At 57.0% G+C, this 25,235-nt stretch overlaps 1 protein-coding gene and 1 long non-coding RNA gene across 10 annotated transcripts in view; both read left to right on the top strand.

The window, feature by feature from the left end:
• AK8 (adenylate kinase 8) overlaps window positions 1-25,235 on the top strand; it is a 129,620-nt gene that overhangs the window by 15,413 nt on the left and 88,972 nt on the right. For 8 of the 9 annotated variants that reach the window (XM_019816698.3, XM_011288706.4, XM_019816702.2 and 5 more), the window contains one exon: window positions 7,745-7,813. In XM_019816698.3, the coding sequence (XP_019672257.2) occupies window positions 7,745-7,813 (69 nt within the window). Of the gene's footprint in view, window positions 1-1,588; window positions 2,026-7,744; window positions 7,814-25,235 lie in introns of those variants that run through there. The other variant, XM_045043326.1, reaches the window with a different exon arrangement.
• Window positions 13,061-16,931, top strand: LOC123381675. The gene is made up of 2 exons (XR_006588967.1): window positions 13,061-14,664; window positions 14,965-16,931. It is a non-coding gene; the product is annotated as an uncharacterized LOC123381675 (long non-coding RNA).

Raw genomic sequence — 25,235 nt, 5'->3', positions numbered from 1 at the left:
CCCCGGCAGGGCAGGGGCAGTTTTCAGGCACGAGGGATGGGACTCGGGCAGACTCCCAACCCCAAGTTTGCCGGTTACCCCGACTTGATGGAAGGAGGATCTCCTTCGGCAAGGTCAGCCGCCACCACTGCGAGCTGACTCTGAATATGTTTAATCCGGAGCACTTCCTGCCCCCCATTGCCTGGCAGGGGCTCTCAGAGGCCTGCTCCCCGGCCCTGCAGGTTTGCAGGAATCAGTGTGTGCTTATGGGTGGGGGGACGCCAGCATTTGGGGTGGGGATGTGGTTTTGTCATTTTCAGACAGCCTCTCGGGGAAGGGGAGGCAGGCTTATTTCCAGGATAAAGATGCTTTTATCAGGTTTATAAAATTCAGCAGAGGGGAGGATTTTAAGGAAATTCCTCCTGGGTTTCATTATGCTAATTATCAGCATATTTCAGACCACATCGGAGTGCTTTCAAGGGTGTCTTATCGGGGTTCCTTGGCTTGGAAGCGGGGGGGTGGGGGGAAGATGAAAGGCAAGGCTGTCAGGACTGATGAAGGAGTGAGAGGTTCTGAAGAGCCAGGACAGTGCGCGTAGGGCGGCTGCGCGTGGCCTGGCCTGGCCGCAGGTGGCCGTCGCCAGGTGTGGCCTCTGGTTGAGGGTCGTCTTTAAATTGCCCTCGGACTGGGAACCCTTTACAGCCTTTTGGAAGTAGCGCGGTGCCACGGGAGACCCAAAGATGAACTCCTTCTCCAGGCCCCTGGGAACTTTGGGGGACGTGGGGGAGATCCAGGCTAAGGGGCCTGGAAGCTTCGTGCAGTCGGGGGCTTGGCTGACTCATCCCCTTATCCTGAAGTGTTCTCTGAGCAGGGACTGAGTCCAGGTACTGACTCATGGCTGAAGAGCACGCAGGCTGCAGGATTTAGGGGGTCCATGGAGCCGTGGCCACGGTCACGCTAGGAAAAGCCTTAAGGGGCAAAGTGCCACAAAACCCGCACAGGCGGCCATACCCCTGAGGGTATCCAAGGTGACCAGGGATTGGAACCAGCGCTTTTGTTTGGAACCGCTTATTATAAACTATTGCAACGATAGAGGCTGTGAGAAAGGCAGCAGAACCCTCACGGGCCCATCGCCGGCTTAAACCAGTATCTGCTCACGGCATCTCTTTCCGCGTGCTCCCCGGCATCGCCCTGCTCCCCGGTTATTGGAGAGAAAAACCCGTACAGCATTTCATTTCATCCGTAGTTGTTCTGGTCTCTGTCTGCTGAGAGATGGACCAGGCAATGACCAGACCGTATATAAAAATAGGGCTCTGACCCAAGCCTGCAGCAGCCGGCCCAGGAAACCCGCCCGTTGTCTCAGTAACCAGCTCAGGAGGCCAGCAGGTCCCAGGGCAGACTGGGGGGGAATCAGACGGCTGCCTCTAGTGTGATCCAGGAAGCCCAGCGAGAACCCCGTGGCGGTCAGCCCCGCGTGGCCCGGGCTTGATTAATAACGGACGGCTTCCCTCATTTTTGGCCCTCCTTCCAACGTGTGGCCAACCTGAGAAAGCCAGGCACACGGGGCGCCCCGCTTCGAGGTGGCCATCCCCCCGCTGCCCGGGCCACAGTGCTGCCAGGGCACACCCGGGAGGCCTTCCCGCTCCGCTGCCGGCCTCTGAGCCTCTGCCAAACCCGAGTGACGTGGTGAGTCCCCGCCAGAGCGAGCCCGGACTTCGTAGCCTTGCTTGTTTCCATTTGGGTGGCCTTCGCTTATTTCCACTGTCCAGAAGGAAGTAAGACGCACACAGTCACACTTCGAAAACTCATCAGTCTTTCTCCGGGATCTGGCCAGGGCTAAACTCTGCCCGAGGAGGCAGCTTTCTCACAGTCTTCCGGCCCCAGGGCACTCTGGGTATAAACCCCGCCCTGGGCAGGTGTTTCTTGTCTCCTCTCCGCCTTGACCGAGGCCATCTTTGCTCTCAGTTTACCCTGTCTTGTCAGATCCTTTCCCCTCTCTGCCTGCTCTGGTCCGTTCTCTAGGCCCACCCTGATTCCAAACCCCAGGTGAGGGGGCCCTGGGGGTGGGGTGGGGAGCAAGGGGGAGGCCGGCAGGAGCCCAGGGCACAAGAGCGAAGGAGGCTCCTGCTGTCAGGGGCGGACCCTGCACTTGCATGAGCCTGAGAGTCGGTGCCTCCGTCGGTTCTGGCCCAGTGCAGGCCCTGCTGGGGTTTGGGAGATTACGGGGAACAGAACCAAGTCCCGCCTCTAACCACACAGGAGGTGACAGGAAGGTGAAGAGTCCCCACATTGGAAGGATATTTCTGTGCAGCGGGAGCTGAGTGTGATTGTTCTGGAATGGTTTCATTTCTACTGGGGCGGGGGGGGGGGGGGGGGAAGAACTTTATCACTGAAATCCTGCAGGAAGAATACACAGTTGTAAACCTCCCTGAGCGGCTGCCTGGTCCGGAAGTTCTCGATCTTTGAAGCACATTAGGCTCACGTGGGCCCTGCCGGACTTGTTTAGTGTGAAGCCCCGGGGTCGGGGCCAGGCATCAGGATTTTTCAAATGCTCCCCGGGGAATTCTCACATGGTCCCTGGGGGACCCACCCCAAGCGCCACTCCCCTTCCTCATCACGATCATTATCGCCAGATCAAGTTTTCTTCGGCCTGCGGCTATTGTATCAGAGCACAACGGCCTGTGTTTGTTGAATGAATAAGTGACCTAGACTCTGAAGGCCGGTGGGTCAGACAGGCAGGATCCAGAGTGGGTTCTTTCTAACTTCAGTGTTATTTCCTAACTCCAGTTCTGTTTACAAATGTAAAAATCTGGTGTAACCCGATGTACCCAAGCGCCCAGCTGCCAGAGTCACCATTTTCTTTAGTATCCAAATGAAAGAACCCATGCCTCTGCACACAGGATTGCAGTGCTCGGAGGACTGCTGAGGGTCCCGGGCGGGGCTGGCCTCCGTCAGCTCCGGCCATCCCCTCTGGGACCTTGCTGCTCTGCGTCCTGGGGGCCGCACAGCGCAGGGGCCCTCCCGCTGTCCCGTGTGCCCAGTTAGCCACTCAAGGCTAAGTTCATTAGGCCTTGACGGTGAAGTTCATTGGCCTTTCCCACCACAGCGTCTCTTCTGGGCCACCTCCCTCTGTGGCCCTGTGTGTCACAGCTCCGAGAGTGCCTGCCATCCAGACCTGCACCGAGAGCCCCGAGAAGCAGCAGGAACTCTAAAATGAGAGTTGTCTTTAAAGACTCTCTGCCCAGGTCTTAACGTGAGCTCAAGTCCAAGTGCAGGCTTCCCTCCCCCTCCCCCCCAGCAGCACTGTAGGAGGAAGGGGGCCTGGCGGGGGGGCGACAAGGAGTCTCAACGATTCCTGCCTCTGCTCCCGGGGCAAATTCATGCTGCAGATTGAGATGTCTCTGACTCTTGAGCAAGTGTCACCCAAGGCGACAACGGGGCAGGAGGGGCCAGAGGATGGGGCCGGGGGATGGGACCACGCAGGCTCCTGCCATCCAGTGAGGAAGCCCAGGTGTGATCAGTGAAGTGAGGGGCCCCAGGGGGCAGAGCCAGCTTCCACTGCACCTGGCCGCCTGTGAACAGCAGCCCAGCGTTGCGTCGTTCAGGGGAGGACGGCCCCTCTGAGGTCAGCACATCGGTGGCTCTGCCCCAGGGCCCCGTGCAGAAGAAGCTGGAAGGAGAAGCGAGGTCCAGCCAGGAGCCAGCGCGGCCTTGATGACAAGAAAGCAGGGAGATGAGGGGCCAGGGGCCTGCATCTGATCTGGGCCTTCTCGGTGACCCTCTGGGCCTTCGCTGGCCTCCGTCGGTTTGTCCCCGAGTCTCCCCACAAAGCCAGGCCTCGCGGGACCGGGGTGGGAGAGCACGGCAGAGCTCTGGGAGGAGGGAGTCTGATTCCTACAAAGACAGTTTGGCAGGGACTCCGAGAAGCGCCCCGTGGAAGCCCCGCTGCTGACGTGACACATCAAAGCTGGCATGGAGACAGCACCAAGGCGGGGAGCGGCGGGGGGCGCCCGGGAGGGGCTGTGCTCAAAGTCAGGGGCCTGTCCCCTGCCGGGCACACCCCTGCAGGTGCTGTACCCCATCTGGACCTGTCTCCTTTCAACCCTGTTCTTTGACTGCCTTGCACCCCCCTCGGCTCCCCCCCTGGGCTCCTCCACCCCCCGCCCCCCCCCCCCCCCCCCCGTCCCAGTACCTGTTTGCTGCCTCCTGAATGGGTGTTGTCAGGGACAGGAGACAAGTCTCAAGGGAAATGGGCCTCAGGATGGAAACCGACTCTGCCTGGGGTCGGGAGGGAACAGGAAAGGGCTGCCCCCCGCCGTTGACCCCCTCCCCTTGCCAGCCAGCTGGGGGAAGTTTCCCCTGAAGAGCTAAGAGGATATGGGTGGGGCAGAAAGGTACCCCCCGGCCCCTGCCAGCAGCCTCTCTCAAGCGGGGTAGGGCTCTTGGCTGCTGGAGTTTGCTTATTTAAGACAGTGGCTCTCCAGGTGTGGTCGCCGGACCCGCAGCCTCAGCATCCCTGAGAACTTGTTAGAAATGCAGATTCTCAGCTTCACCCCAGACCCACTGGATCAGAAACCCTGGCGTGGGGCCGGTGACCTGTGCTCTCACAAGCTCTCCAGGGGTGCACCTCCAGGTGGGGGAATGACTGGCTTGAGCAAGAAATTGGCAAGGTTGGGGGAGAGGGTGGACGGAAGGACACAGGTGTCTCCGAGGTGCCGAAGCCAGGGACCGGATGCTGGCTCGCTTCCCTCTCGCTTCTCTGGCCTCCTCGTTCTCGATGTGCCATACACTCATCTCTTCTCTCTCTCCTGCTCACTCCTGCTCTTAACTTTCGCCGTCCGTTCAGTAGAAACCGTGGTGGCCCCAGAACTTTCCAGTGAGTGGACACAGACAAGTCCGATGCTTCCCAGAGGAACCCCCTCCCTCACCCTCTCGCCGTCTGCTCTGTCTTCCTCTTCCGATTCCACATCGTGGAAAAGCCATTCTGATGAAGCTGAGACCTGGTTTCTCCCTTTGTGCTGGCTTCGTGTCCTCACGCTCCCCTCATGCCTGCCAAGTGCCTGCCGTGGCTCCAGCCCCTCAGCTTGGGATCTGCTGGAAAGCGAGGGCTCCTGCCCCTGGTGATTACACCCCACGTCCTGGACCTGATGTCTCTTGGTCAGGATTGGGACATGGGCAGCGTCTGAAGCAATCACAGTGGCCAGCAGTGGGATATACCGATCAGCTTGGACCAATTAGGGTCCCCCACTGTATCTGACGGTGGGCTTGACCCCACAGAAACTATACAAGCTGCAGGGCACGAGGGTGGCTCCTCAAGGAATTTTGGGGGTTCTTTGCATTACAGGGGGCAGGGTGTATGGATGAGGGACAAAAAACTAAAAGGAAAAACTACAGAATTGCCACTCATTTCTCTGGATGAGGTGTGTGAAGCCCAAAGAGGTCAAGACTTGCCCAAGGTCACCCAGCTGGCTGGAGCTGCAGCAGCCATTATGTAGCCAAGAGTGGGAAGCTTGACCATGAACGGAGCCAGCCCAGGGCAAGCGGTGGGGAGGCGAGCCCTGCTGCTGAGGGTGAGTCTGTGTTCTGCTTCCAGATTCCCCCACCCCCAGCAGCAGGCCTGCGTGTCTGGGATTTATTTTGACTTCCCACATCCTTTGTCAGAGATGTGAGCGTGAGTGGGGAGAGGTCTGGGCCCCTGGTCGTGCGCTACAGTGGGAGGTGACACAGACCAGGCATCAGTGCCCCCCTTGAGTGGAGCTGCTTGTCCAGACCCGTGCTGAGGAAGCAGCATGCAGGGTATATTAAGGGTACTCAGGGGCGATCATGACCGCGGCGCTGAGCCCTCGCTGGGGGCTGGGCGCGTCCCAGGCTCGCCTCGCGTACCACCTCGTTTTATCCTCACGGCAACTCTTTGAGGCACCTTGTCTTTGTCTCACTGACAAATGAGGAAACTGAGGCTCAGAGTATTGAAGACTTGTCTGGTGTCACTCAGCGGGTGGCCAGGGCCCAAATCATGAGTGTCTGAGTCCCCGACCAATCAGTGCCACCCCTCCCACCCCCCTCCGCCCAAGGGTCTCCCTATGAACATTCTTTACCCACTTGGCCTATCCTCCCCCTGACACCAGACATAACCTTCTGAAATCACTCTGTCTGAGGGCTTCAGAGCCTTCGGCCTCCTCTCCCTCCAGCTCCTGTCCCTGCCCTGTGAGCCAGTTACCCAGAATGCTGTGTCCCCAAGGAGGTCCTTCACCGCCGAACTTCATTTGCCCGAGTGCAGCCTGCTCTTGTCAGGGGACCCATCCAAACAGCTTCAAGGGGAGGCAGGTGAGGGCGCTACCTGCAGAATGTGGAGGAGCTGGGTGCACAGGAGCTGAGCCCCTTTGGGGATCGCTCCCCTGTCCCCTGGCTTCTCTCCGCCTGCGCAGGTGCCCCGTTCCCTCCGAATTCCGCTGCGTGGGAGCTGTCCCGAGCCCCTTCGCTGCACGCTTGCTGCCAGGACATAGCGGAAGGGAGGCGTGGACGCATTCTGCCACATGCACAAGCACTTACCAAAGCCCCATTTCTAAGCCTGTTCCAGAGGCGCCGCCGTGTCCCAGCTCCCGGTCTCTCCGGGCGCTCCAACCGCACTCCAGGCGGACACGACAGCATTCCGGAGGCAGGATCTGGTGTCTCCGGACCCTCACAAATGCTGCCTCTAGAATGAAAGATCCAGGCTTTTCCCCAGTGGATACTTTGGAATTTAGGGAAAAGTGTTTGCCCCCTCTTTCTTATGGTCCCACTCCAGGGTCCCCAGCTTGGGGAAGGGAAGGGAAGGTAGATTTCTCGCCACCTGGGCGCCTCCTTGTGCACCCAGTACACACCCAAGGGCCCTCATCTGTGCCTGGCGGGAGCCCCCCGCCCGCCCCCCTGGGGGCTGGTTCAGCCCTGACATAGCTTAGGATGTGTGGTCTGGGGCTGGCCTGGGAGTCCGCCTTGGCCAAGCATTTGGGGTGTGTATGGAGAAGCACCAGCTTTTAATGATCTCGGGTCAAGGGGACACATGGGAGGAGGTTTTCCAGGCGTCAGCTCTGGGGCCTTCAAGACTTGGTTGTAAAAACTGGGGTGTTGATTCTGGCCAGAGAAAGTTCAGAAGCGAGACAGAAGGTCAGCTGCCCTTAACTTCCTACCTGCACAGGCTGTTCCCCCTTCCCCCCACTTACCTGCCATCGCTGGTGCTTAAGGGGCGGGGCTCTGGCTGCCCTGAGGGGGTTCAAGTTCAGCCTCTGCTTCTCCCTGCTTGTGTAAGCCAGTCCCATTCCTCCAGGAACTTTGAAACTTTCTGGGGAGATGGACATGAGCAGACCCCCCAGAAGGCCGTGTGGTTAGAGCAATGACAGAGTTTGCCGTCGGGCATTATGGCGACCCCCAGCCCAGCCTGGGGAGGGTCACGGAGGGCGGCCTACAGGCAGTGGCACTTGGGCCACGGACCTGAGGGAACCCAGAGTCACTTGGGTGGGGTGGGGGGAGCATCTGGGTGGGGGCACGGGATAAGCAAGAGTGTCGAGGTAGGTGTGCACATGTGGTGGGGAGCACAGGGTGGCGGGGGGAGGGCTGCAAGGCAGGCCTGGACTTTACGGAGGCCACTGGGCAGTCAGCCAGGGACTGGCGAACCTTTGTGTCCACACAGCCAGCTCCTCAGCTGAGCCTGCTGGGCTGCCACTTACACATCCTTTGTGGCCCAGTGTGCAGGCTGAGGCCCTCATTCCGTGTGTCGTCTTTCCTTTAGAAGGTGCCCAGCACCCTGCTCGTCAGACTGATTCAGGAACGTGTGAGTGAGGAGGACTGCATCAGGCGGGTAAGAAACCGCGTGGAGCGGCTGGGGGGCTCCGAGGGAGAGGGGCTCTGTTACCAGATGAAGGGCAGGGGAGGGGCGTGGGTTCAGGTCCTAGCACAGAGGTGACCCGGGGCCTGCAGAGAAGGGTCAGACAGACGACCCAGAGCTCCGTGAAGCTCAGTGTGTGAATTTCACCTTGGATTTAGCCAGACAACAAGGTGGAATCTAGGGTACCCATCGGGGGTCTTAGGAGAGAGCTGGCCCCACCCCAAGGGGTCACAGGAGAGCCTTTAAGGAAAGGAACGTTGTGGAAGTAGGGGGTAGTTCAGGTAATCCACGAGCCCCTGAGACCGGCCCCACAGGGAGCTGGACACTCCTGGACCCGGAGGGGCAGAGGGAGAACTGGGGGTACCCCCGACTCTCTGCTGCCAGACCCAGTGAAGCCAGAGGGCAGGCGTCCAGACGAAGCAGCCCATCCATGGAGGTCAGCCTCCTGGGGCACAGAGGGGGTTGGAGAGGGCGGGGGGGGATCTGGAGGGGCAGATGGGGGGCAGCAGGAACAATGGGCACCATGGGAGGGCTTTGCACACACTGACTCCTTGGGTCTTCAGAGGAGCTCTGTTGGGTCGGTGCTATGACTCCCCCATTTTGCAGATGGGGACACTAAGGGTTGTTAAACCGTGTAGTATCCAGGCCTCTCCTCCTGGTCCACAGCTAGTCTTATTGTCTTCATGTCAGTGGCTTTCACAGAGCAAATGGTTTTAATTTTAACAAAGTCCAATTTATCCCGATTTGACCATTGTTAAAGTATTTCACTTTAATATATCTCTTGTGTGTTTCTTAAAAAATGTTTGTTTATTTTTGAGAGCGTGCAAATGGGAGGTGGGCAGAGAGAGGTGGGGACAGAGGATCCGAAGTGGGTTCTGCACTGACAGCAGCAAGCCCGACGCGGGGCTCGAACTCACAAACTGTGAGATTGTGACCTGAGCTGAAGGTGGACACTCAACTGACTGAGCCACCAGGCTCCCCTATTGCCTTCATTCTTGAGGGATATTTGTCCCCGGATTCAGAATTCTAGATCCCCAGCTCTTTCTCCTCACGCCTCGCAGGGTCCCGCCTCCTCCTGGCCAGACTGGTCTCTAGTGGAAGGACAGCCGCCCAAGCAGCGTGTCCCTTTCCCCGACTTCCTCCCAGATTGTCCTCTGCGTTCTCTGTTTCCAGCAGTTCAGTTACCAAATGGCTGGCATGCATTTCTTTGGATTCGTTCTTTTGGAGATTGGTTGAGTTCCTTGAATTTGTAAGTTCACATTTTTCTCCAAACTGGGGCAGTTTGGGGCCATCATTTCTACAGGTTCTTCAGGCTTTCTGCACCCTTCTCTCCCCGTCTCGTGTGAACAGTAGTCCTGCGCCCCCCGCAGGGTCGCCGAGGCTCCGTTCTCTGTTTCTCTCCCCTCTGTCGTGGACCAGAGAGGAGACCTCTCTGAGACCCTCCTTTCCCATCTCCGTTCTCCTATTGGGCCCATCCAGCGAGCTTTTCATTTGGATTGCCGTGTTTCTCGGTTTTCAAAATTCCAGTGGGCTCTTCTCGCTGTCTTCTGTCTCTGAGACTTTCTGTTTGTCCGTCCGTTTACTCGTTGGAGCTTTGTTGTTACCGTCTTGGCTTAAAGCCAGCCGCTTCAGACGCCTCGCTGACTCCAGCGCCTGAGTCACGTCAGCGGCGATGTCTGAGGTCTGAGACATCCGCGGCTGTCCTTGGGCTGCGCGACTCTGCATCCCGGGCATTTTTCTTTTTGCTGTTGAGACTCTGGGTCTTGTTTGAATCCTACGGCGGGTGTTGATACTTTTGTCTTCGCGGGCAGTTGATTCATTTGGGCTCAGGCCGCCAGTTCCAGCCACCTTCTCTGTGCTGTGGTTCCCATCTGGGTTCTGTGTACAAAGCCTCTGCGAGTGCCGTGCGGCTCCCTGAGGCTCTGTGCCGTGTGTGTGCCGCTCAGTGGGGCCCGGGCGGTGGTCTGTGCCGTGGCTCGGCCCTCGATGTCTTTAGAAAGCTGTCTGGGGTCAGACCCTTGCATGCACAGCTGGGAGGGAGCCCACGAGTCCATAGACATCTTTATTTGGTTGCTTTCCTGAACGCCTCGCTCTGCCATTTCCATGGTAACGCCCAGTTCCCTGGTGCTCCTCTTTTCGGTCCTCTGGCCAGAAAGCGGGGACTTTATTTGTCCCACTCTGCCACCGTCTTCCCGTGACTGCACCTGAGACTGGGGCCAAGCGGCAGGAGGACAGAGAGGGAAACATTACCAGGGCTTTGTCCCAGTCTCTAGGGACTGCAGAGGAAAGGCCCTCCACCCCCTCAGGGTTTCGGGCACCTGCGGGCTCCCCGTGGCACCCCTACCGCAGTAGGCTTGCCTGGGGCCTGGGGTGCGAGGAAACAGGAAGGAGAAACACACAGAGATCTCCCCGCTGTCCGAGTGTCAGGAATCCCCCCTCTCACCGCCCAGGTCGGGTGTGAGGGCCCCTCCTGGCCTTCTCTCGGGCCCTCCCTGTCACCTGTGCTCAGTTTCAGGCTGCCCAAAGGCCGGGTGGGGGTGCTGGTTTGGTGGTATTTTGAATTCTGTTCTTCCTCCCCAGTTCACCTGCTTCTGTATACTTTTCTGATTCCTCGAGTAGCCTCCACATGCATGCTGCCCACCCATCAGAGCTGCTCTCAGAAGGAGTGAGCGGGCGGACTGTGCCGACCTCATCGTGCCCAGGACACAGCTTACATGCCTGCGTTGTTTTAATGTGCATGTATCTGTACACATTCTCTCTCTCTCACTCGCTCGCTTAAAAATTCATTGAGAGGCCCAACTCTGGAAAGATCCCCGGGCATCTCTCCAGCGTGCTGGTGAGCAAGCAGCAGTTCTCACACTTGGTCACACTTGGTCACGGCTTGGTCTGCACGGTCCGCGGCCCTGTGAGTCGAGACCACGAGCCCCAGATAGGCTGCAGTCTGGGTTTCGAAAGCTGGTCTGAACAGTGTGTTTTCCTCAGACCTCAGCTTGTTCCCAGTCAGCTGATGGTCTCCTGCTGCCTGGCTGAGGCCAGTGCCCCAAGTTCAGAGGCCATTCTAAACTGCAGATAGATGAACGTTTTCCAGAACCGCTTTGTGGGCCATATGGCCTCGTGTTGGAACCGCTCAACTCTGATATAATGTGGAGGCAGCCATACGTGGTACAGAGATGAAAGGACACGGTTTGTCCCAATAAAACTTTATTTACAAAAATAGGCAGCAGGCGGATTTGGCCCGGGACTCCTAGTTTCCGGACCCCTGTTCTAAGTGCTACTTTCACACCATTATGAAAAACGCTTTTGCCTTCTCTCTTCATTTCCAAATAAAAAGCAAACGTCCCCCCTCGTGCACCAGGGACCCCGCCCTTCATTCCCTAACTTCCCTCAGGCTCTGTGTCCACCGCCGTGTCTGATCTGGCCCCTTCCTCTGGGGCAGGAGCAGTGAGGTTGGGGGGTCATGTGGCCCCAGTGAGCCAGGAGGAACTAAGGCCCTAGAGGAGGAAAGTGAGACAGGACCCGGGCTCCGTGTCCAGCCTGGAGGGAGGGGGCCTTCATTCCTCCAGACCCAGTTCCCACCCCCACCCCCTTGGGTTAGGTCTCAGCAGAGGCCGGCCTCAGTTTCTTCTTCCCAATAGGCCTGGGGGCAGCCCTTCCCCGGCCCAGTCCTGGTCCAAGCACCAGCCTCCCTCCTGCCCTGCCTGCTGCCTTCTCTCAAGGTTGTCCCTCCCACCCCTCCCCAAGTGAAATAAAGCCTCCTACACACACACCCCCACACACAGCAAACGTCCACCTTCCAGCAGTGTTAGAAGAAAGGCCCCTTAGCCATAGGCTCATTTGAAGACTTGTCACCTGCTCCCAAGCCCATCTGGCTCAATTCCCCCTACTCCAGTCAAGTGCCTTGTTGCAGGCACCACGTGGTCTTTGCTGCTGGACCCTTTCCCTCTGCCTCAGCCCCCCACGAGCAAGGGGGTCCCTTGGTCTTGAGCTCACCAGCTGCAGTCGGATACGGCCTTGCATGCCCAAAGGAGGGCCAGCTGTCAGAAGGGCCGTGAGGGCCACTAGCCAGGCCAGGAGAGCCAGGTTGTTACAGAAACCTCCAGAGATGGGGCCGGCGTGGTCTGTGGAGGGGCTGTCTTGGCGGGGGGCGGGGAGGGAGGGTGGCAGGCAGAATGAGGCCCGGACCCCCCTTCATACCAACCTCAGATCGGTTCGTCTTAAAACTGACCCATCAGTCGGTCACCCTCTCGAAGGTTCCCTCTCTTTTATCTGGGAGGTGCCGAAACAGTCATTTGTCAGGAATAAAGGGGGAGGGGAGGGCCTCCTAAGTGACTAGAAACGGGCCGGCACTTTCCGGACAAAACGCTCTATGCCTTAATCCATAATTGATAATGAGTTTGCCAAGTCAAATTAAACTCTTACGTTGCAGATCACCAGGCTGGAAGCGTTCAGGTCTGTCTCTCTCTTCCCGCTTCAGGGCCAAGCTGCTTCTCTACTGCTTCGGGCCGTGCCGGCCCCGTTTGGCCGAATGTTGGGCGTTACTCCTTGGGCATGAGCGTACCCGAGTCACCGGGACTGGGACCTGGCCGCGGGATGGGGGCTGCATTTAAGAGAGCCAGAGACAGCCTTGCACGTGGGGCCGGTCCAGGATGCTGAGAGCTTCTGGAACCAGGGCGTGGTAGCTGTGGAAGGGAGTAACCCTTGGGTTCCTACCCCAGGAATCTCACTCGCCCTGAGCGATGTGGCCTCCTCTCGAGCCACAACTGCTCCCCGGCCCAAATGCTGTCCCGGTGGGGGCAGCTCCGTGGTGGTTCTTGGCATCAGCAAAGGCAGGCGGCAGGATCTCCCCACACCCCCTTAAGATTTCCTTTTTTTTTCTTTTTATTAAAAAAATTTTTTTTTAATATTTATTTATTTCAGAGGCAGAGAGACAGAGCACAAGCAGGGGAGGGGCAGAGAGAGAGCCAGAGACAGAATCTGAAACAGGCTGCAGGCTCTGAGCTGTCAGCACAGAGCCTGACGCAGGGCTCGAACCCACAAACCGTGAGATCATAACCTGAACTGAAGTCGGACACTTAACCGACTGAGCCACCCAGGCGCCCGTCTTTTCTTTTTTTTTTTTTTAATGTTTACCTATTTTTGAGAGAGAGAGAGAGCGCGCGTGAGCGAGTGGGGCAGGGGCAGAGGGAGGGGGACAGAGGATCTGAAGCGGGTTCTGCGCTGACAGCACAGAGCCTGACACGGGGCTCGAACTCGCAAACTGCGAGATCATAACCTGAGCTGAAGTCGGATGCTCAACCGACTGAGCCAGCCAGGACCCCCCAGATTTCTTTTTAAGATGCTTACGATGCCACACCACCTCATGATCCAGGAGCTCGAGCCAGAACTGCCATGTCCTGGCTGTTCTGCTCCCGGGGCAAGAGTGTTCGCTTCCCCTGGCTGCCTTGGTGCAAGAGAGGCCCGGAGCCCCCCCACCCAGCTGACTGCGAGAATAAGAAAAGACCCCGGGTCTGGCAGGCAGGTCGGCAGAGTCAGCTTCTCGACTCAGGCCCTCCTTTTGGCTTCGGGCCAGGCTTTACCCAACCCCCATCTGAAGACATAGAAATGTTATTTTGTGTAAGTTATTTTCGTAAATTACTGCCTGTTTCTGGTGCATAAGCTTCAACCTGGAATTCGGAAGTGTGGAATTGTGGGGTTGAGTCACTGGGTGTGTTCCCCCGGGGAGATAAATCACCTTGAACTATGCCTCGGAGATCCGGGCACTGGGTCCGGACACAGGCTCCAGCTGGACCGGGCTGCTTTGTTCATATCGTTTTTCGTTTGTTTGTTTTTTAATCTCCGTAAGTCACGAAGTCATGGCTTCTGGGGCAAAGCTGGTGCTTCTCACTTCTGTGACTTCAACTGCACATCCCAGTCTTGCCCTCAGTGACCCAGGTTAGTCTCTGAAACACGCATGTAACTTCTATAAACCCCCTTGAGCTTACCTAAAAGTTTGGTCTGCACAGCACCTGCAGTGTGGACAGAGCGTAAGACCAGGCATCCCTGGTCCTTGCCAACAGCCGCCACCATCATGAAGATGGTGGTAATATTTACTATTAGAGTTGTCGGTTACTTCTAGCGTAAGTGAGATTATTATGAGTTCTGTTGTCCCGTACGACTCTATCGTGCATAATGAATACTCTTGGTTGATTTAATACTATTGATTCGGTATTTATAATGATTTTAGTGATATCATTGTTACTGTGTTGGTGATGGTGGCTGGAGGGTGCCTGGACTCCGACGACTTGGGGCGCCTGGCCTGGCACCTGGCCCACAACACCACACGGCAGGGGCACAGGGCGCCTCTGCAGTGAGGCCGTCGACGGCGATCCCCGATGGGAGCGGAGGGCTGAGGGCCGCGTCCGTGACCTCATGCATCCTGACAGCAGCCTGGTAGAGGAGGCCCTGCCCTCACTGCATTTCGGGCTGCAGAAGCTGAGGCCTGCAGACGTTGTGGGCCCTGCCGGGGGTCCCACGGTCCGTCCCAGAACAGAAACGCAAACGCGGAGTTCTGCTGTTGGCCACTGTCTTCTTGGCTCCCCAGTGCGCGCTGTGGCCCCCCACTTCACGAGGCCTCCCTCCCTTGTCCGTGAACGGCCAGGCCCAGCTTCAGCTTCGAAGCCCCTTCCGGCCTTTGCGTTCTGATTCTGATCCCGTCCAAGCCATTGTTACCTGCAGCGCAGAGAAATATCTCCTTTAATTTGTTTTAAAATTCCTTCTGAGCTTCAAGGGGCATTCCGTACCTTTTTCATCTCTTCCCGGCGGAGACAGGACTTCGAGAGCAAGAGGTGAGGCTTCTAATTATGTGCTTTGGTTGTTTGGAAACAAAACAAACCCTCATCCAAAATAAACAGGCTTTCTTGCTTTTAGGGGAGAAAAATGACACATATGCATATTCATTTATATGGTAATTATTATTATTTAGCTACACAGGGACTAGAATTGGTAATTTAGAGCACAAAAAGGAAGCAGGGAATAGCGTTCAGGGAAAAGTAATGCGATCATAACCCATCAGGATTCTGTAGTTAATGTTGGGGGTTTTTTTCTTCTCTTTTCCTTTTTTTTGGTCTAATGCAATCTCTTTGAAGAATCTCTTTGAAGTGACCATCAAATGCGTTGGAGGAAGACAAATTAGCACTTTGTATTGGAACGGTGAAAAGGACGTGGGCTCTACCTGTTGGGGACCCATGGCCTTTCTTTAGGGACAGCCACATTCTTGAAGTCCGAGAGCTCTTCAGGCAACATCTCTGAGGGCGGAGGGAAGCTAAACGAGGCGGTGAGTTCAGGAAACGTGGAGGAAAAGGCTCCAACACCAGAGAGATTACAAGTCTTTTCTTCTCCAGAGTCATAGTGCTCTCCCGGGTCTGGATTACTGAGGTCCCTTTCCTTCCTTGGGGACCTAGCCCCTCCCCACAGCTACCCTGCTTGCTTCCCGGCCCCTTCTGCATATCGCTGCCTCAGGGATGGCTTCAAGAAAATGAACAAATTCATTTCTCGACTGCAGTACGTTCAGACGGCTCAACCTTCCAAAGGCGCCCAAGTCCCCTCAGCCGCCGGCTCCCTTCCTGGAGGCAACTGATGTTAACGCTCCCTCGAAAGGATGTTTATATTTTATACCTAGAGAAGTGTTTGTCTCCTTAAAGCAAATGTTGGGCGTCCTCCACCGCTGAGCACCGCTGTTGCTCTCCAGCCTTCTCGGGCGTCCGTCCTCAAAGCGCTGGAGGCCTGGGCCTGCCCGCCGCCCGGCTCCGCCCCTCTGCTCCTCTCGTGGCCGCTGCCTTTCGCCCCTCCTCCAGCTTCACCTGTGTGGCCCCCTCTCGGGGTCTCCGCACACTGCGCGTGGGGCGTAGACCCTGGTGGGGGGGACTCCCGGTGGTTTCCCTCCCCCTGGTGTCCGCGACCGTGTCCCCCACCTTGAGTGGGAGCAGGTCCAACAGAAGAGGGCAGAGGTGAGGAGGGGGCAGTCCCATGCTGATGTTACATTATCTGAGACTTCGTCCGAGTGGACCGGAGAGACAGAGTCTCCTTACTGGCTTGACAAGTCAGCTGCCGTGTTGGAGAGGCTCACGAGGGCGGCCTCCAGCCCGCGAGAAACCAGGGCCCGAGTCAGACATACAGCAGCACGGGAGGGAATTCTGCCAATGGCCAGAATGAGCTCAGAGGCGGATTCCTCCTCTGTCGAGCCTCCAGATGAGAACGCAGCCCGACTCCCACCTTGACTGCTGCCCTGTGAGGCCCCCGCAGAGAACCCGGCTGAGCAGCCGTCAGCTCCGAGCCCGGGAAATATTCGCAAAGTGAATGAATGAGAGAATGCCGCTTGGGTGATTCCCCCAGTCTGTACCCAGGGAAGTGAAATCTTATCCCAGCTGGCTGGTGGCCCAAGGAGGGAAGGTGCTTAAAATACAATGTGACTGTGCCGTCCAGTCTGAACAGGTTTCAGCAACAGGAACATATTTGTCCTAAGGCTTCTCTAGGGAGGATATTTGGATTGTTGCCCTGGCTTGGTTTACGTAACTTACCGGAGACTGTTTAGTGATGTTCCTCATCACATCTTCAAATTGTTTTCCGTTATCAGTGCTTTCAAATTCCGCATTTGGCCGTGGCCCCCTAAAGCTTGTCGAGTTCAACTCCTGCACCCCCGGGTGGGTTGCGCCCCGAGCCTCTGGGGTTCAAGGTTTGAGGACCATCTTCCAATTCGGTCTTGGTGCCCTGTGCACAGACTTCCTGTGTCTTCCCTCATCATCCTTTTAATCGACTAGAATGAGGGTCAGCCAACAGGGCACTTGATTTAAAAAAAGTTTTTTTAAATGTTTGTTTAGTTTTGAGAGACAGAGACAGAGCACGAGTCGGGGAGGGGCAGAGAGAGAGGGAGACACAGAATCTGAAGCAGGCTCCAGGCTCCGAACTGTCAGCACAGGGCCTGATGCGGGGCTCGAACTCACAGACTGTGAGATCATGACCTGAGCTGAAGTCGGACGCTCAACCGACTGAGCCACCCAGGCGCCCCCAGGACACTTGATTTTAAAGTATTGAATAAAGGCATATCATAAAAGTGCACCATATGGAGGGATTCCAATTCATTTTACCATTTTTTAAAAACAGTGTCTTTATTTTTTTTAATTAATTTATTTTGAGAGAGAGAGAGAGCACGCACACACACACACACACACACACACACACACACATACGCACACACGAGTGGGGGAGGGGCAGAGAGAGAGGGAGAGAGGGAATCCCAAGCAGGCTCCTGGATGTCAGTGCAGAGCCCGATGTGGGGCTCGAGCTCACGACCCCGGCATCATGACATGAGCTGAAATCAAGAGTCAGGTGTTTAACCAACCGAGCCACCCAGGCACCCTGCCTTCTGTGAAAGGTTTTAGACAGGATGATTTCTAAAGACACTGTTTTAGGGGCGCCTGGGTGGATTCTCTCCCTCCCTCTCTCTCTCTGCCCTTTCCCTGCTTGTGTGCTTGTGTGCACATGTGCACACTCTCTTTCTCAAAATGTATAAATAAACTTAAAAAAAAATCTTTTAGGGGCTCCTGGGTGGCTCAGTTGGTTGAGCGTCTGACTTCGGCTCAGGTCATGATCTCACAGTTTGTGAGTTCAAGCCCCACGTCGGGCTCTCTGCTGACAGCTCGGAGCCTGGACCCTGCTTCATATTCTGGGTCTCCCTCTCTCTCTCTCTGCCCCTCCCCCGCCCATGCTGTCTCCGTCTCTCAAAAATAAACAAACATTAAAGAAAATTAAAAAAAAAAAACTTTTACACAAGGAGAAACTGAGGCCCAGATGGGAGAAGGGACTTAGCTGAAGTCAGAGACACTATCACACCGAGGTTCTCGGCCACCTGGCTACCGGGCCCAGCTCGGGCCAGGGCCTCTGCTGTTGTGCAGACCCCTGGACAAAGGTGTTTTTGTGTCACCAGAACCAGACTGAGTTGGGAGGCCATGGGTGAGAAAATCCTGGCTAAGAGACAAGGGAGAAATGTCGTGATGTGTGGTCACCTTCCTCCCACCGCTGTGCGGTGGAGACAGAAAGGCTGGTAGCCGATGACCCTGGCTTGTCAGACGGTGGGAGTTGATCGCCCAGGAAAAGGCAGCAGCCTCCGAGCCTCAGAGGTGACTGATGGGCCCCGCAGATGGCTTGTGTCCGCCTCTGCTGGCCGGGCCTGTCCCTGGCAGGTCTGGGCCGGTGGGCCAAGGGGGCCCGGTGCGGGGAGAGCCACGCGGGCCTCAGCACAGGCCTGTGTGAAGCTCCTGAGGTCGCAGGTGGGCCTCATGGGCCCCGGGGGCCACGGTGCCCCGTCTGCGAAGCTGGGCTATCTCGCTCTCCCTGTCGAATGAGACCTCCAAGCCAAGGGCTCAGCCCTCGGCTCTGAGGTCCACTTGGGCAGGTGAAGAGGCTTCTCTCACGCAAGGTGAGTGGCTGGAAACAGATCATGCACGGACGGGCCAGAGAAGGCTGCTGCTGCTTCCTGCTTCACTTCGTTGGAGTCCGTGTGCTCTGGGGTCCGCTCGTGGCCCGCCGGCACAGCGTGCGGTCAGAATCATTACTCGAGTGAGTCCTGGGACATCCTCACAGCCCGCACGGATGAGAATTAGCAGTCTTTTGAATGTAAGGCCGGAGGAAAAGAAAAAAATCAATGGAATTTAAAAACCAGCTGGAGTCCGTCTCCTACTTCTGTCCACGTGCCTTGGTTTTTCTCTGATTCTGTGAGCTTGCACTGGGGATGAGTTCTACCCCGGAGGTTAGGACTAGCTCGAAAGGTGGTACGGCGTGAGGCCGAACGTAAGCCAAGTTCGTAGAACTCGCTCCCCTCGAGGGCCGCCCTGGGCTGTTGGGCAGAGACCTTTAGCGTGAGCGAGACAGGGCGCGGGCCCCCTCGGTGCCCAGCTGGCGGTCGGTGCCCTGCTCAGTCATGTTCTGTGTCACAGCCATGATGCTCAGAGCCCCATCCGAGGGGAAGCCACCCTCTGACTAAGGAAGACCAGACCTCCGCATCCTTGCATCCGCCCCTGGTGCGCTGAAGGGAGGCCCGTGGGGACACCACGCCTGTCGCCCGGGTCACTGAGTCCAGCCGGCTCTGCTCAGCCCCCAGCAGTTGGTCAGGTCTTCCTAATGCGCCCACCAGATGCCCGGAGTGGAAACCCGAACACGTCCACGGGGGCGTGTGTTATCTACCTGGGATGTAATCAGGCCTCGACTTCAGTGAGCTCAAAAGACACGGACTTGCCCTGTGACTCATCGGGCCTGTGGTCTCGTTGTGGTAAAGATCAGGAAGAATAAAAACGAAGGCCCGAGTGAAGCTGCAGCACAGGCAGCAGAGAGCAGAAGTGGTCCCTCAAGATAAAGACACAAATAACGGTTAGCCAGTCCTTAGCAGCACACGATACGTTCCAGACACTGTGCCAAGCCGGGAGGCATCTTCTCCCGGGAGCCACACAACTGTCCTGCGAAGGGGTCAATGACTAAGACTCACGGGCACCCACCGTGCGCCACGGCCTGCTTTCTGTCGCGTCGGGGACAGAACGGAACAAAAGACACGGTGCCAGCTTTCGTGGACATGTGGTGGGCGGTGCAGGTGGGGGGGACAAGTGCTGCCGTCCTCCCATCCGACGGGAGAGGAGGCCGCGGCACCAGAAATCCGCTGCCGATCCCAAGGCGGGAAACGTGTGTTACCTAAAGGAAAACAGACCTTCCAGAACGTCTGCAATCATCTCCCTCCTTGAGCTGAAGAAAGAGTGTCCTCGTCAAAAGCCAGACTCTGGCCACACTCCCCACGTCCCTGGTCGCGGGGAAGGTCCACGGCGCTCACCGGAAGAGGCTCACACCCCCAGCCCCACACCGACCAGCCCTGCGCCGGGCCCGGGGTGGGGGCTTTACCGCACATAAAATGCAGAATTACACTCTGTGTTCCCGGATTGACCTGGTTTTCTTTTCTTTATCCCCTTTAGCGTCACGGAGGCTCTCAGTTAAGAGAGGAGGGGTCGGTGCGGCATACTTTTGGCCGCGGAACCAAAAGTTTAAAGTTGACTTGGCAGATTTCTGGAGCCTTTTTCTTCCTCCCTTTTTAGGCACAGATTTATGCCTCCCTGCCCATGACGCGAGTCAGTATTTATGGTGGAGACGCTGGCAGAGTAGAGGAGCCTGAGTCTGGTCTGCAGAACCACCGGCTGTTTGTTTTATCTGTCCTTGTGGTGTCATCGGGCTGGCATTAATCGCCCGGCTTTCACCCTCTGACGGGAGGAACACAGGACTTTCTTGCCATTGTTTTGACACCCGCGGGTTTATGGATGTCACTTGCACCCTCTGAGGAGCGCGGTTTTATTGATCAACAGCTCTGCTGAGGCCCGGGGCCGTGTGCTCCTCGAACACAGACACGGTTAGGATCGCAGGGCGTCGGAGGGGCGGCCCAGCCTCCACTCAGAAAACTTACGGCACGCGTCACGGTGAGGCAGGGCTCCGAGGGGGGCCGGTGAGTGCACCCTCCGGGATCCCTCATCTGGGGGATGTTTCCGGACCCTCAGTTGAGGCCGTGCTTGGCCAGGTGGCCGGGTGGTGTGCCTCGGGGCCCGTTAATGGCACACGTGGCCCGGCTGTCTGCAGGCCCAGCCCGTGACGATCCCTCTCACGGTTGTTGGGAGGAGAAGCAGGTGGCAGGGATGCGGCACCGAGTCTGATGCTTGGGCGGCCGTAACCCTGGAGCAGCAGAGAGTATCGAGAGGCACGGCGGTGTTGGAAACAGGATCGGACGGGGGACCAGCGGGACGTCACCTGGGGCAGGTGGAGCGCTGATTCGGAGGTGGAGCGGAGCCGGAAACGCCGGCCGGGGGGCCAGAGCAGAGGGCGGCAGCCCCTCGTGTCCTTGGGCCCTCGGCCAGCCGCCCACTAGGAGCAGCGTGGTGCGTGCCCGAGGCTGGGACGTGCTGAGCACCGCCACTCCTCCAGCACCTGCCAGATGCCGTGCTAGCTCTTTGTGTGTGTGTCGTCGCATGCGGCCCCCAACCCCAGCAGGGCGGGCGCTTCCCAGCACGCCTGTCTTGCAGAAGAGGAAACAGTCACCCGGTTGGGAGACGGGGGTCCCGGGGTGCCCAGCTGGCTCATTACCATTAGCCGATGGGATTCGAAAGAAACGCGGAAAGTCGCATGGGTGTGAGCGGGCACGTATTCACTACCCCCAATTTTAATTCTAAACAGACTACTTAAGGGGGGGCGCCTGGGGGGCTCCGTTGGTGAAGCGTCCGACTTCGGCTCAGGTCCCGATCTCACTCACAGTTTGTGAGTTTGAGCCCCCGCGTCGGGCTCTGTGCTCACAGGGCAGAGCCCAGAGCCTGCTTCCGATTCTGTGCCTCCCTCTCTCTCTGCCCCTCCCCTGCTCATACTCTTTCTCAATAATAAACATTAAAACAATTTTTTTTAAATATACTGCTTGTAACACTAACTACAAATCAGAGTATTGGACAGAATACAAGAGCAAGTGTGTATCCCATTGGCATGCCTGTCATTTATTGAGACTTTGTGGCGCCCTCCCCCCCAGTATCTGGTGAATTCTCACTCTCTGAAGATATAACGGGTTTTCTCACATTTCCCTTTGCAACAATTGGCCAAGTGGGGCTTTTCCTGGAGGAGCGGCAGGGGGTCTAGTCTCTGGAAGCAGAAGATGGAGGATGAGGACCCGAGGAGAGGAGTTCAGGAAGATGTGGGGAGTGGTCCCAGCCTCCGGAAGGTTGAGAAGTGAGCGGAGGGAGAAGGCTGCGTTGACTGGGACACAGGGAGTAAGGGTGGGAGGGCGCTTTCGTGAGGGAGTGACCCGACGCAGGGGAGATGGAAGGACAGGGGCCAGCAGCACTGGGGATGGGGTGCCGGAGCCTGAGGGACTCCTCGTGCAGGCGCCCAGTGTCGCCCAGGGTGCCGCCTCCTTGTGAGATCTGGAATGAGCTCTGTGAAGTCACCCCTTTGCGGATTCAGCCTTTCTCAGTCTTGTGGGAATGCAGCTTCCCTGGCGCCCCGATTGCGGTTAGGGGAGAGAAAGGAACTGGTGTGTGTGAAGTGCCTACTTCCACTCGCACTCTGCTGTCACACTTGCCATCGACGACCTCGTGCAGCCATTTCAGTGATTTTCCCTGTAAGGGGGTTCTTACCGCCCCCACTTTACAGATGAGCGCGCTGAGGCTCGGGGCTGGGTAATTGAGGCGACAGAACCGCGAGGTAGGAGCCCCGATCTGGACCCAGCCGTGGCTCCCTCCGTGGCCAGTGCTTTCCCTGCCCGCGGCCCTGATGGGCAGCATGGGGGTCCCAGGACGAGGGGAGAGCTCCAGCTTGAGGGGAGGCGGGAACCGAGGGCTGTCTGCTTCGGTGTGGGGCTGTGCCTGGTTCAGTGAACTTGGCACGGAGAGGAAGAGGTGAGGTCTGAGGAGCCGTTTGGGGTCTGGACGGGGGACACCGCAGTCCCTGAGGGTGAGCCCCGGGGGCTCTGTGCACTCAACCATCATGCTGTGCTTGGGAGTTCCCCGGAGAGGAGTCATTCTAGTTGTTGATCAGACTTAGGGTCCTTGTCAGCCCCTCCTGCCCCTTGGTGGTGGGGGGGGGTGCCCCTTCCTTTCATGATCTCAGAGAGCCGGCAGGGGTGCAGGACAAGAAACAAGATGCGGGACTGAAAGTAAGTGACAGTGTGATGTTCAGAGCACGGGAGAGGTGAGTCAGTCATGGTCCTGTGGTCACTGGTCCTGTGGAAGCCTGCTTTTCCTGCATGATTATTAATCACGTGCTATTATTCACCCTTAAATGTCTTTGTTAGACCATAAATCTTTTTTGTAATGTTTATTTATTTTTGAGAGAGAGAGAGCACGCGTGTGTGCGGACGTGTGGGGGAGGGGCAGAGAGAGGGGGACAGAGGATCCGAAACGGGTTCCGCGCTGTCAGCACAGAGCCCGACATGGGGCTCGAACTCATGAACCACGAGACCATGACCTGAGCTGAAGTCGGACACTCAACCGACTGAGCCACCCAGGCGCCCTGTTAGACCATAAATCTTACACTTGCCCTACGTAGAGGTCACCTGGTCTGTTTCCTCTCGATTCACAGATGACGTTCAAGGCCTTGCACAGTCACCAGTTAGAGGGCCAGCTGGGAAAAAGCGACGAGTAAGACAGACTTGGGGCAGTCGGTGAAAGAAGCCGGTGACGGTTCACCCCCAGGGCAGGCCCGCTGACCTTTACAGTATGGAAGCACAGGGTGTGTGTAAATACCCGAATGAATGAATGAATGAATGAATGAATGAATGGGGGAGTGAATGAGTGAATGGATCTTGCCCCATCGTAACAACGTGACGATTGTTTGCACATGTGCTGGACCCCAACCTGCGGTCCCGTGTGGCTCCTGCTCATCCTTGGGGAGGGCCCCCGGCCCGGCGATGGCAGATGGCCTCGAGTGCTCTGGGGACGGGTCCACCGTCGCCGAGACCGCTCACCGGACTCCCCTCGTTCTAATCCAAACGAGTTTTCCTCATATCGTCTTGAACTGGACCACTTTCCTCAGGTCACATCCAGAATGTCAGTTATTCCTGTTTCCAAGAGACCACCTTTCTAAATTATCTGTATTAAGTTCTGCAAACTTACATAGGATTCCTTCTTGCGAGTAGGTAGAGAAAAAGAACGTAGCTCATCTCTCTCAGAATTATAATGCTGATATATTATAATACAATATAATTATAATGCTGAAGCCGGCCCATTCTTTGTTGCCAGGCACCGTGCCTCGTTTTGTGGGTACTTGCTTAGAGTCCGTATTTAAGTATCCCAACAGCTACGGGCTAGACTGCGGTTACTGCCCCACTTTGCAGATAGGGAGGGCAAGGCCAGAGGGATTGAGGTGACTGGTTGGAAGTCATGCAGCTGGCAGTGGCACAGGCCGGTTCCAAAGCCCCTACGTTTCACCCTCCAGATAATCTGACATCCTAAAGGGCAGGTCTCATTTTGGAGGAGGTGGGAGCACCCCTCGGACGTGCCGTAAAGTGTTTGAGCGGAATGGCCCCATTAACTGGATGCGGTTGGATTACCCATTTCATTCGTTTCCAACCATGGCCGCTGTGTCTGCACCTGAGAACGAGATGCTATGCCCCGAAGTGAGTTATGTCTCTAATGGGCTGCCTCGGTGGCATCCCAGCCTCGTGGCGGGGGGGAGGGGGGGTGGGATGGGACTGGTCCGTCTGGGGACGGAACAGGGTGATCTTCAAACTGGGTTTTCCTCTGCAGGGGATCTTTGGGGGGCGCCAGAGACATTTAACATAAATTCGACTTTGAAATACCTTTTTTAGCTATTTGGGAACAGTCGCGTCTGTGCTGTCCCAGGTTTTAACCCCCTGGAGCTCTCTGGCTTTTCACCCGCAGACCTAGGACTACCAGCTGGCCCGGATCCGCATGTTTGTGCGAAATGCCACGCTTGTGTCGCTGATGAACAATGGTGGGATGGACACTGTCGGTTATTTAGAGCGGTCGCCCCCGCGTGCCCCTTTGAGCACGTGCCCTGCTGCTAGGCTGTGCACAGAAGGCCAGGCAAAGCCCGGCGCACGCCTTGCTGGAGGCAGGGCCGGCCAGGAGGAGCGAGTTAAGGAACGACCTGCTCTGCTGCATGCGTATACTTGAGTGGGGTCAGGAATGCCAGCAGGGGCTGCATATTGTTTGAGGCTCAACTTGGAAACAAAAATCCTCGCCGGCCGTCTTTCGGGTGAGCTGGATACGGAAGGCGTCCTGAGAGTACACGGCAGACCGAAGGTGCCCGTGGTTTTGTATAAACCAAAGGAACTGCTACTGAGGCAGTTCGATTCCAGCTTTCGTCCGTTCATCAAAACAGTCTTCCTGTTCTCTCGGGTCGCCTTTGGGACACGTCAGTTTCCCAAACTCGACCTTCTCAGATGCATTCATTTCTGGCTGGTACCATCTCTCCTTTCTCCTTCTTTTATATGTTGGGAAATCACATCATATTTCATTGGGGAAAAAAAAATAAAAAAAAGAGGGGTAGCTGGTGGGCCTGTGGTGATCTTTTGATGCTTCCCCTGGTTCAGACTTGGAGCTGAGTGAATCTGATTCGTCAAGTCCAAATCTGCAGCCTCAGATCGCCCCCTCAGGACCGCGAGGAATCAGCACTCGGCTCCAGGGACGGTCTGGTACGGTCTCCACTTGGAGCGGGGAGCCGGCAAGGGGGCCTCCCAGGGGGAGCACCCTGCTCTGGTCTTTGGCGGAGAGGGGAGGGGAGCGGGGGACGAGGCATCGGAAAGGCAGAGGGCCCGGAGGGCGGGCGTTTTACCGCGCGAAGTTGCTAATTGTGCTTTAATAATAGTCAGGAGGGCAGAGAAGGCCAGTGT

This window comes from Felis catus, chromosome D4 (genome assembly GCF_018350175.1).
Source record: "Felis catus isolate Fca126 chromosome D4, F.catus_Fca126_mat1.0, whole genome shotgun sequence".
NCBI lineage: Eukaryota > Metazoa > Chordata > Mammalia > Carnivora > Felidae > Felis > Felis catus.
This window is presented reverse-complemented; position numbering and strand designations above follow the sequence as displayed.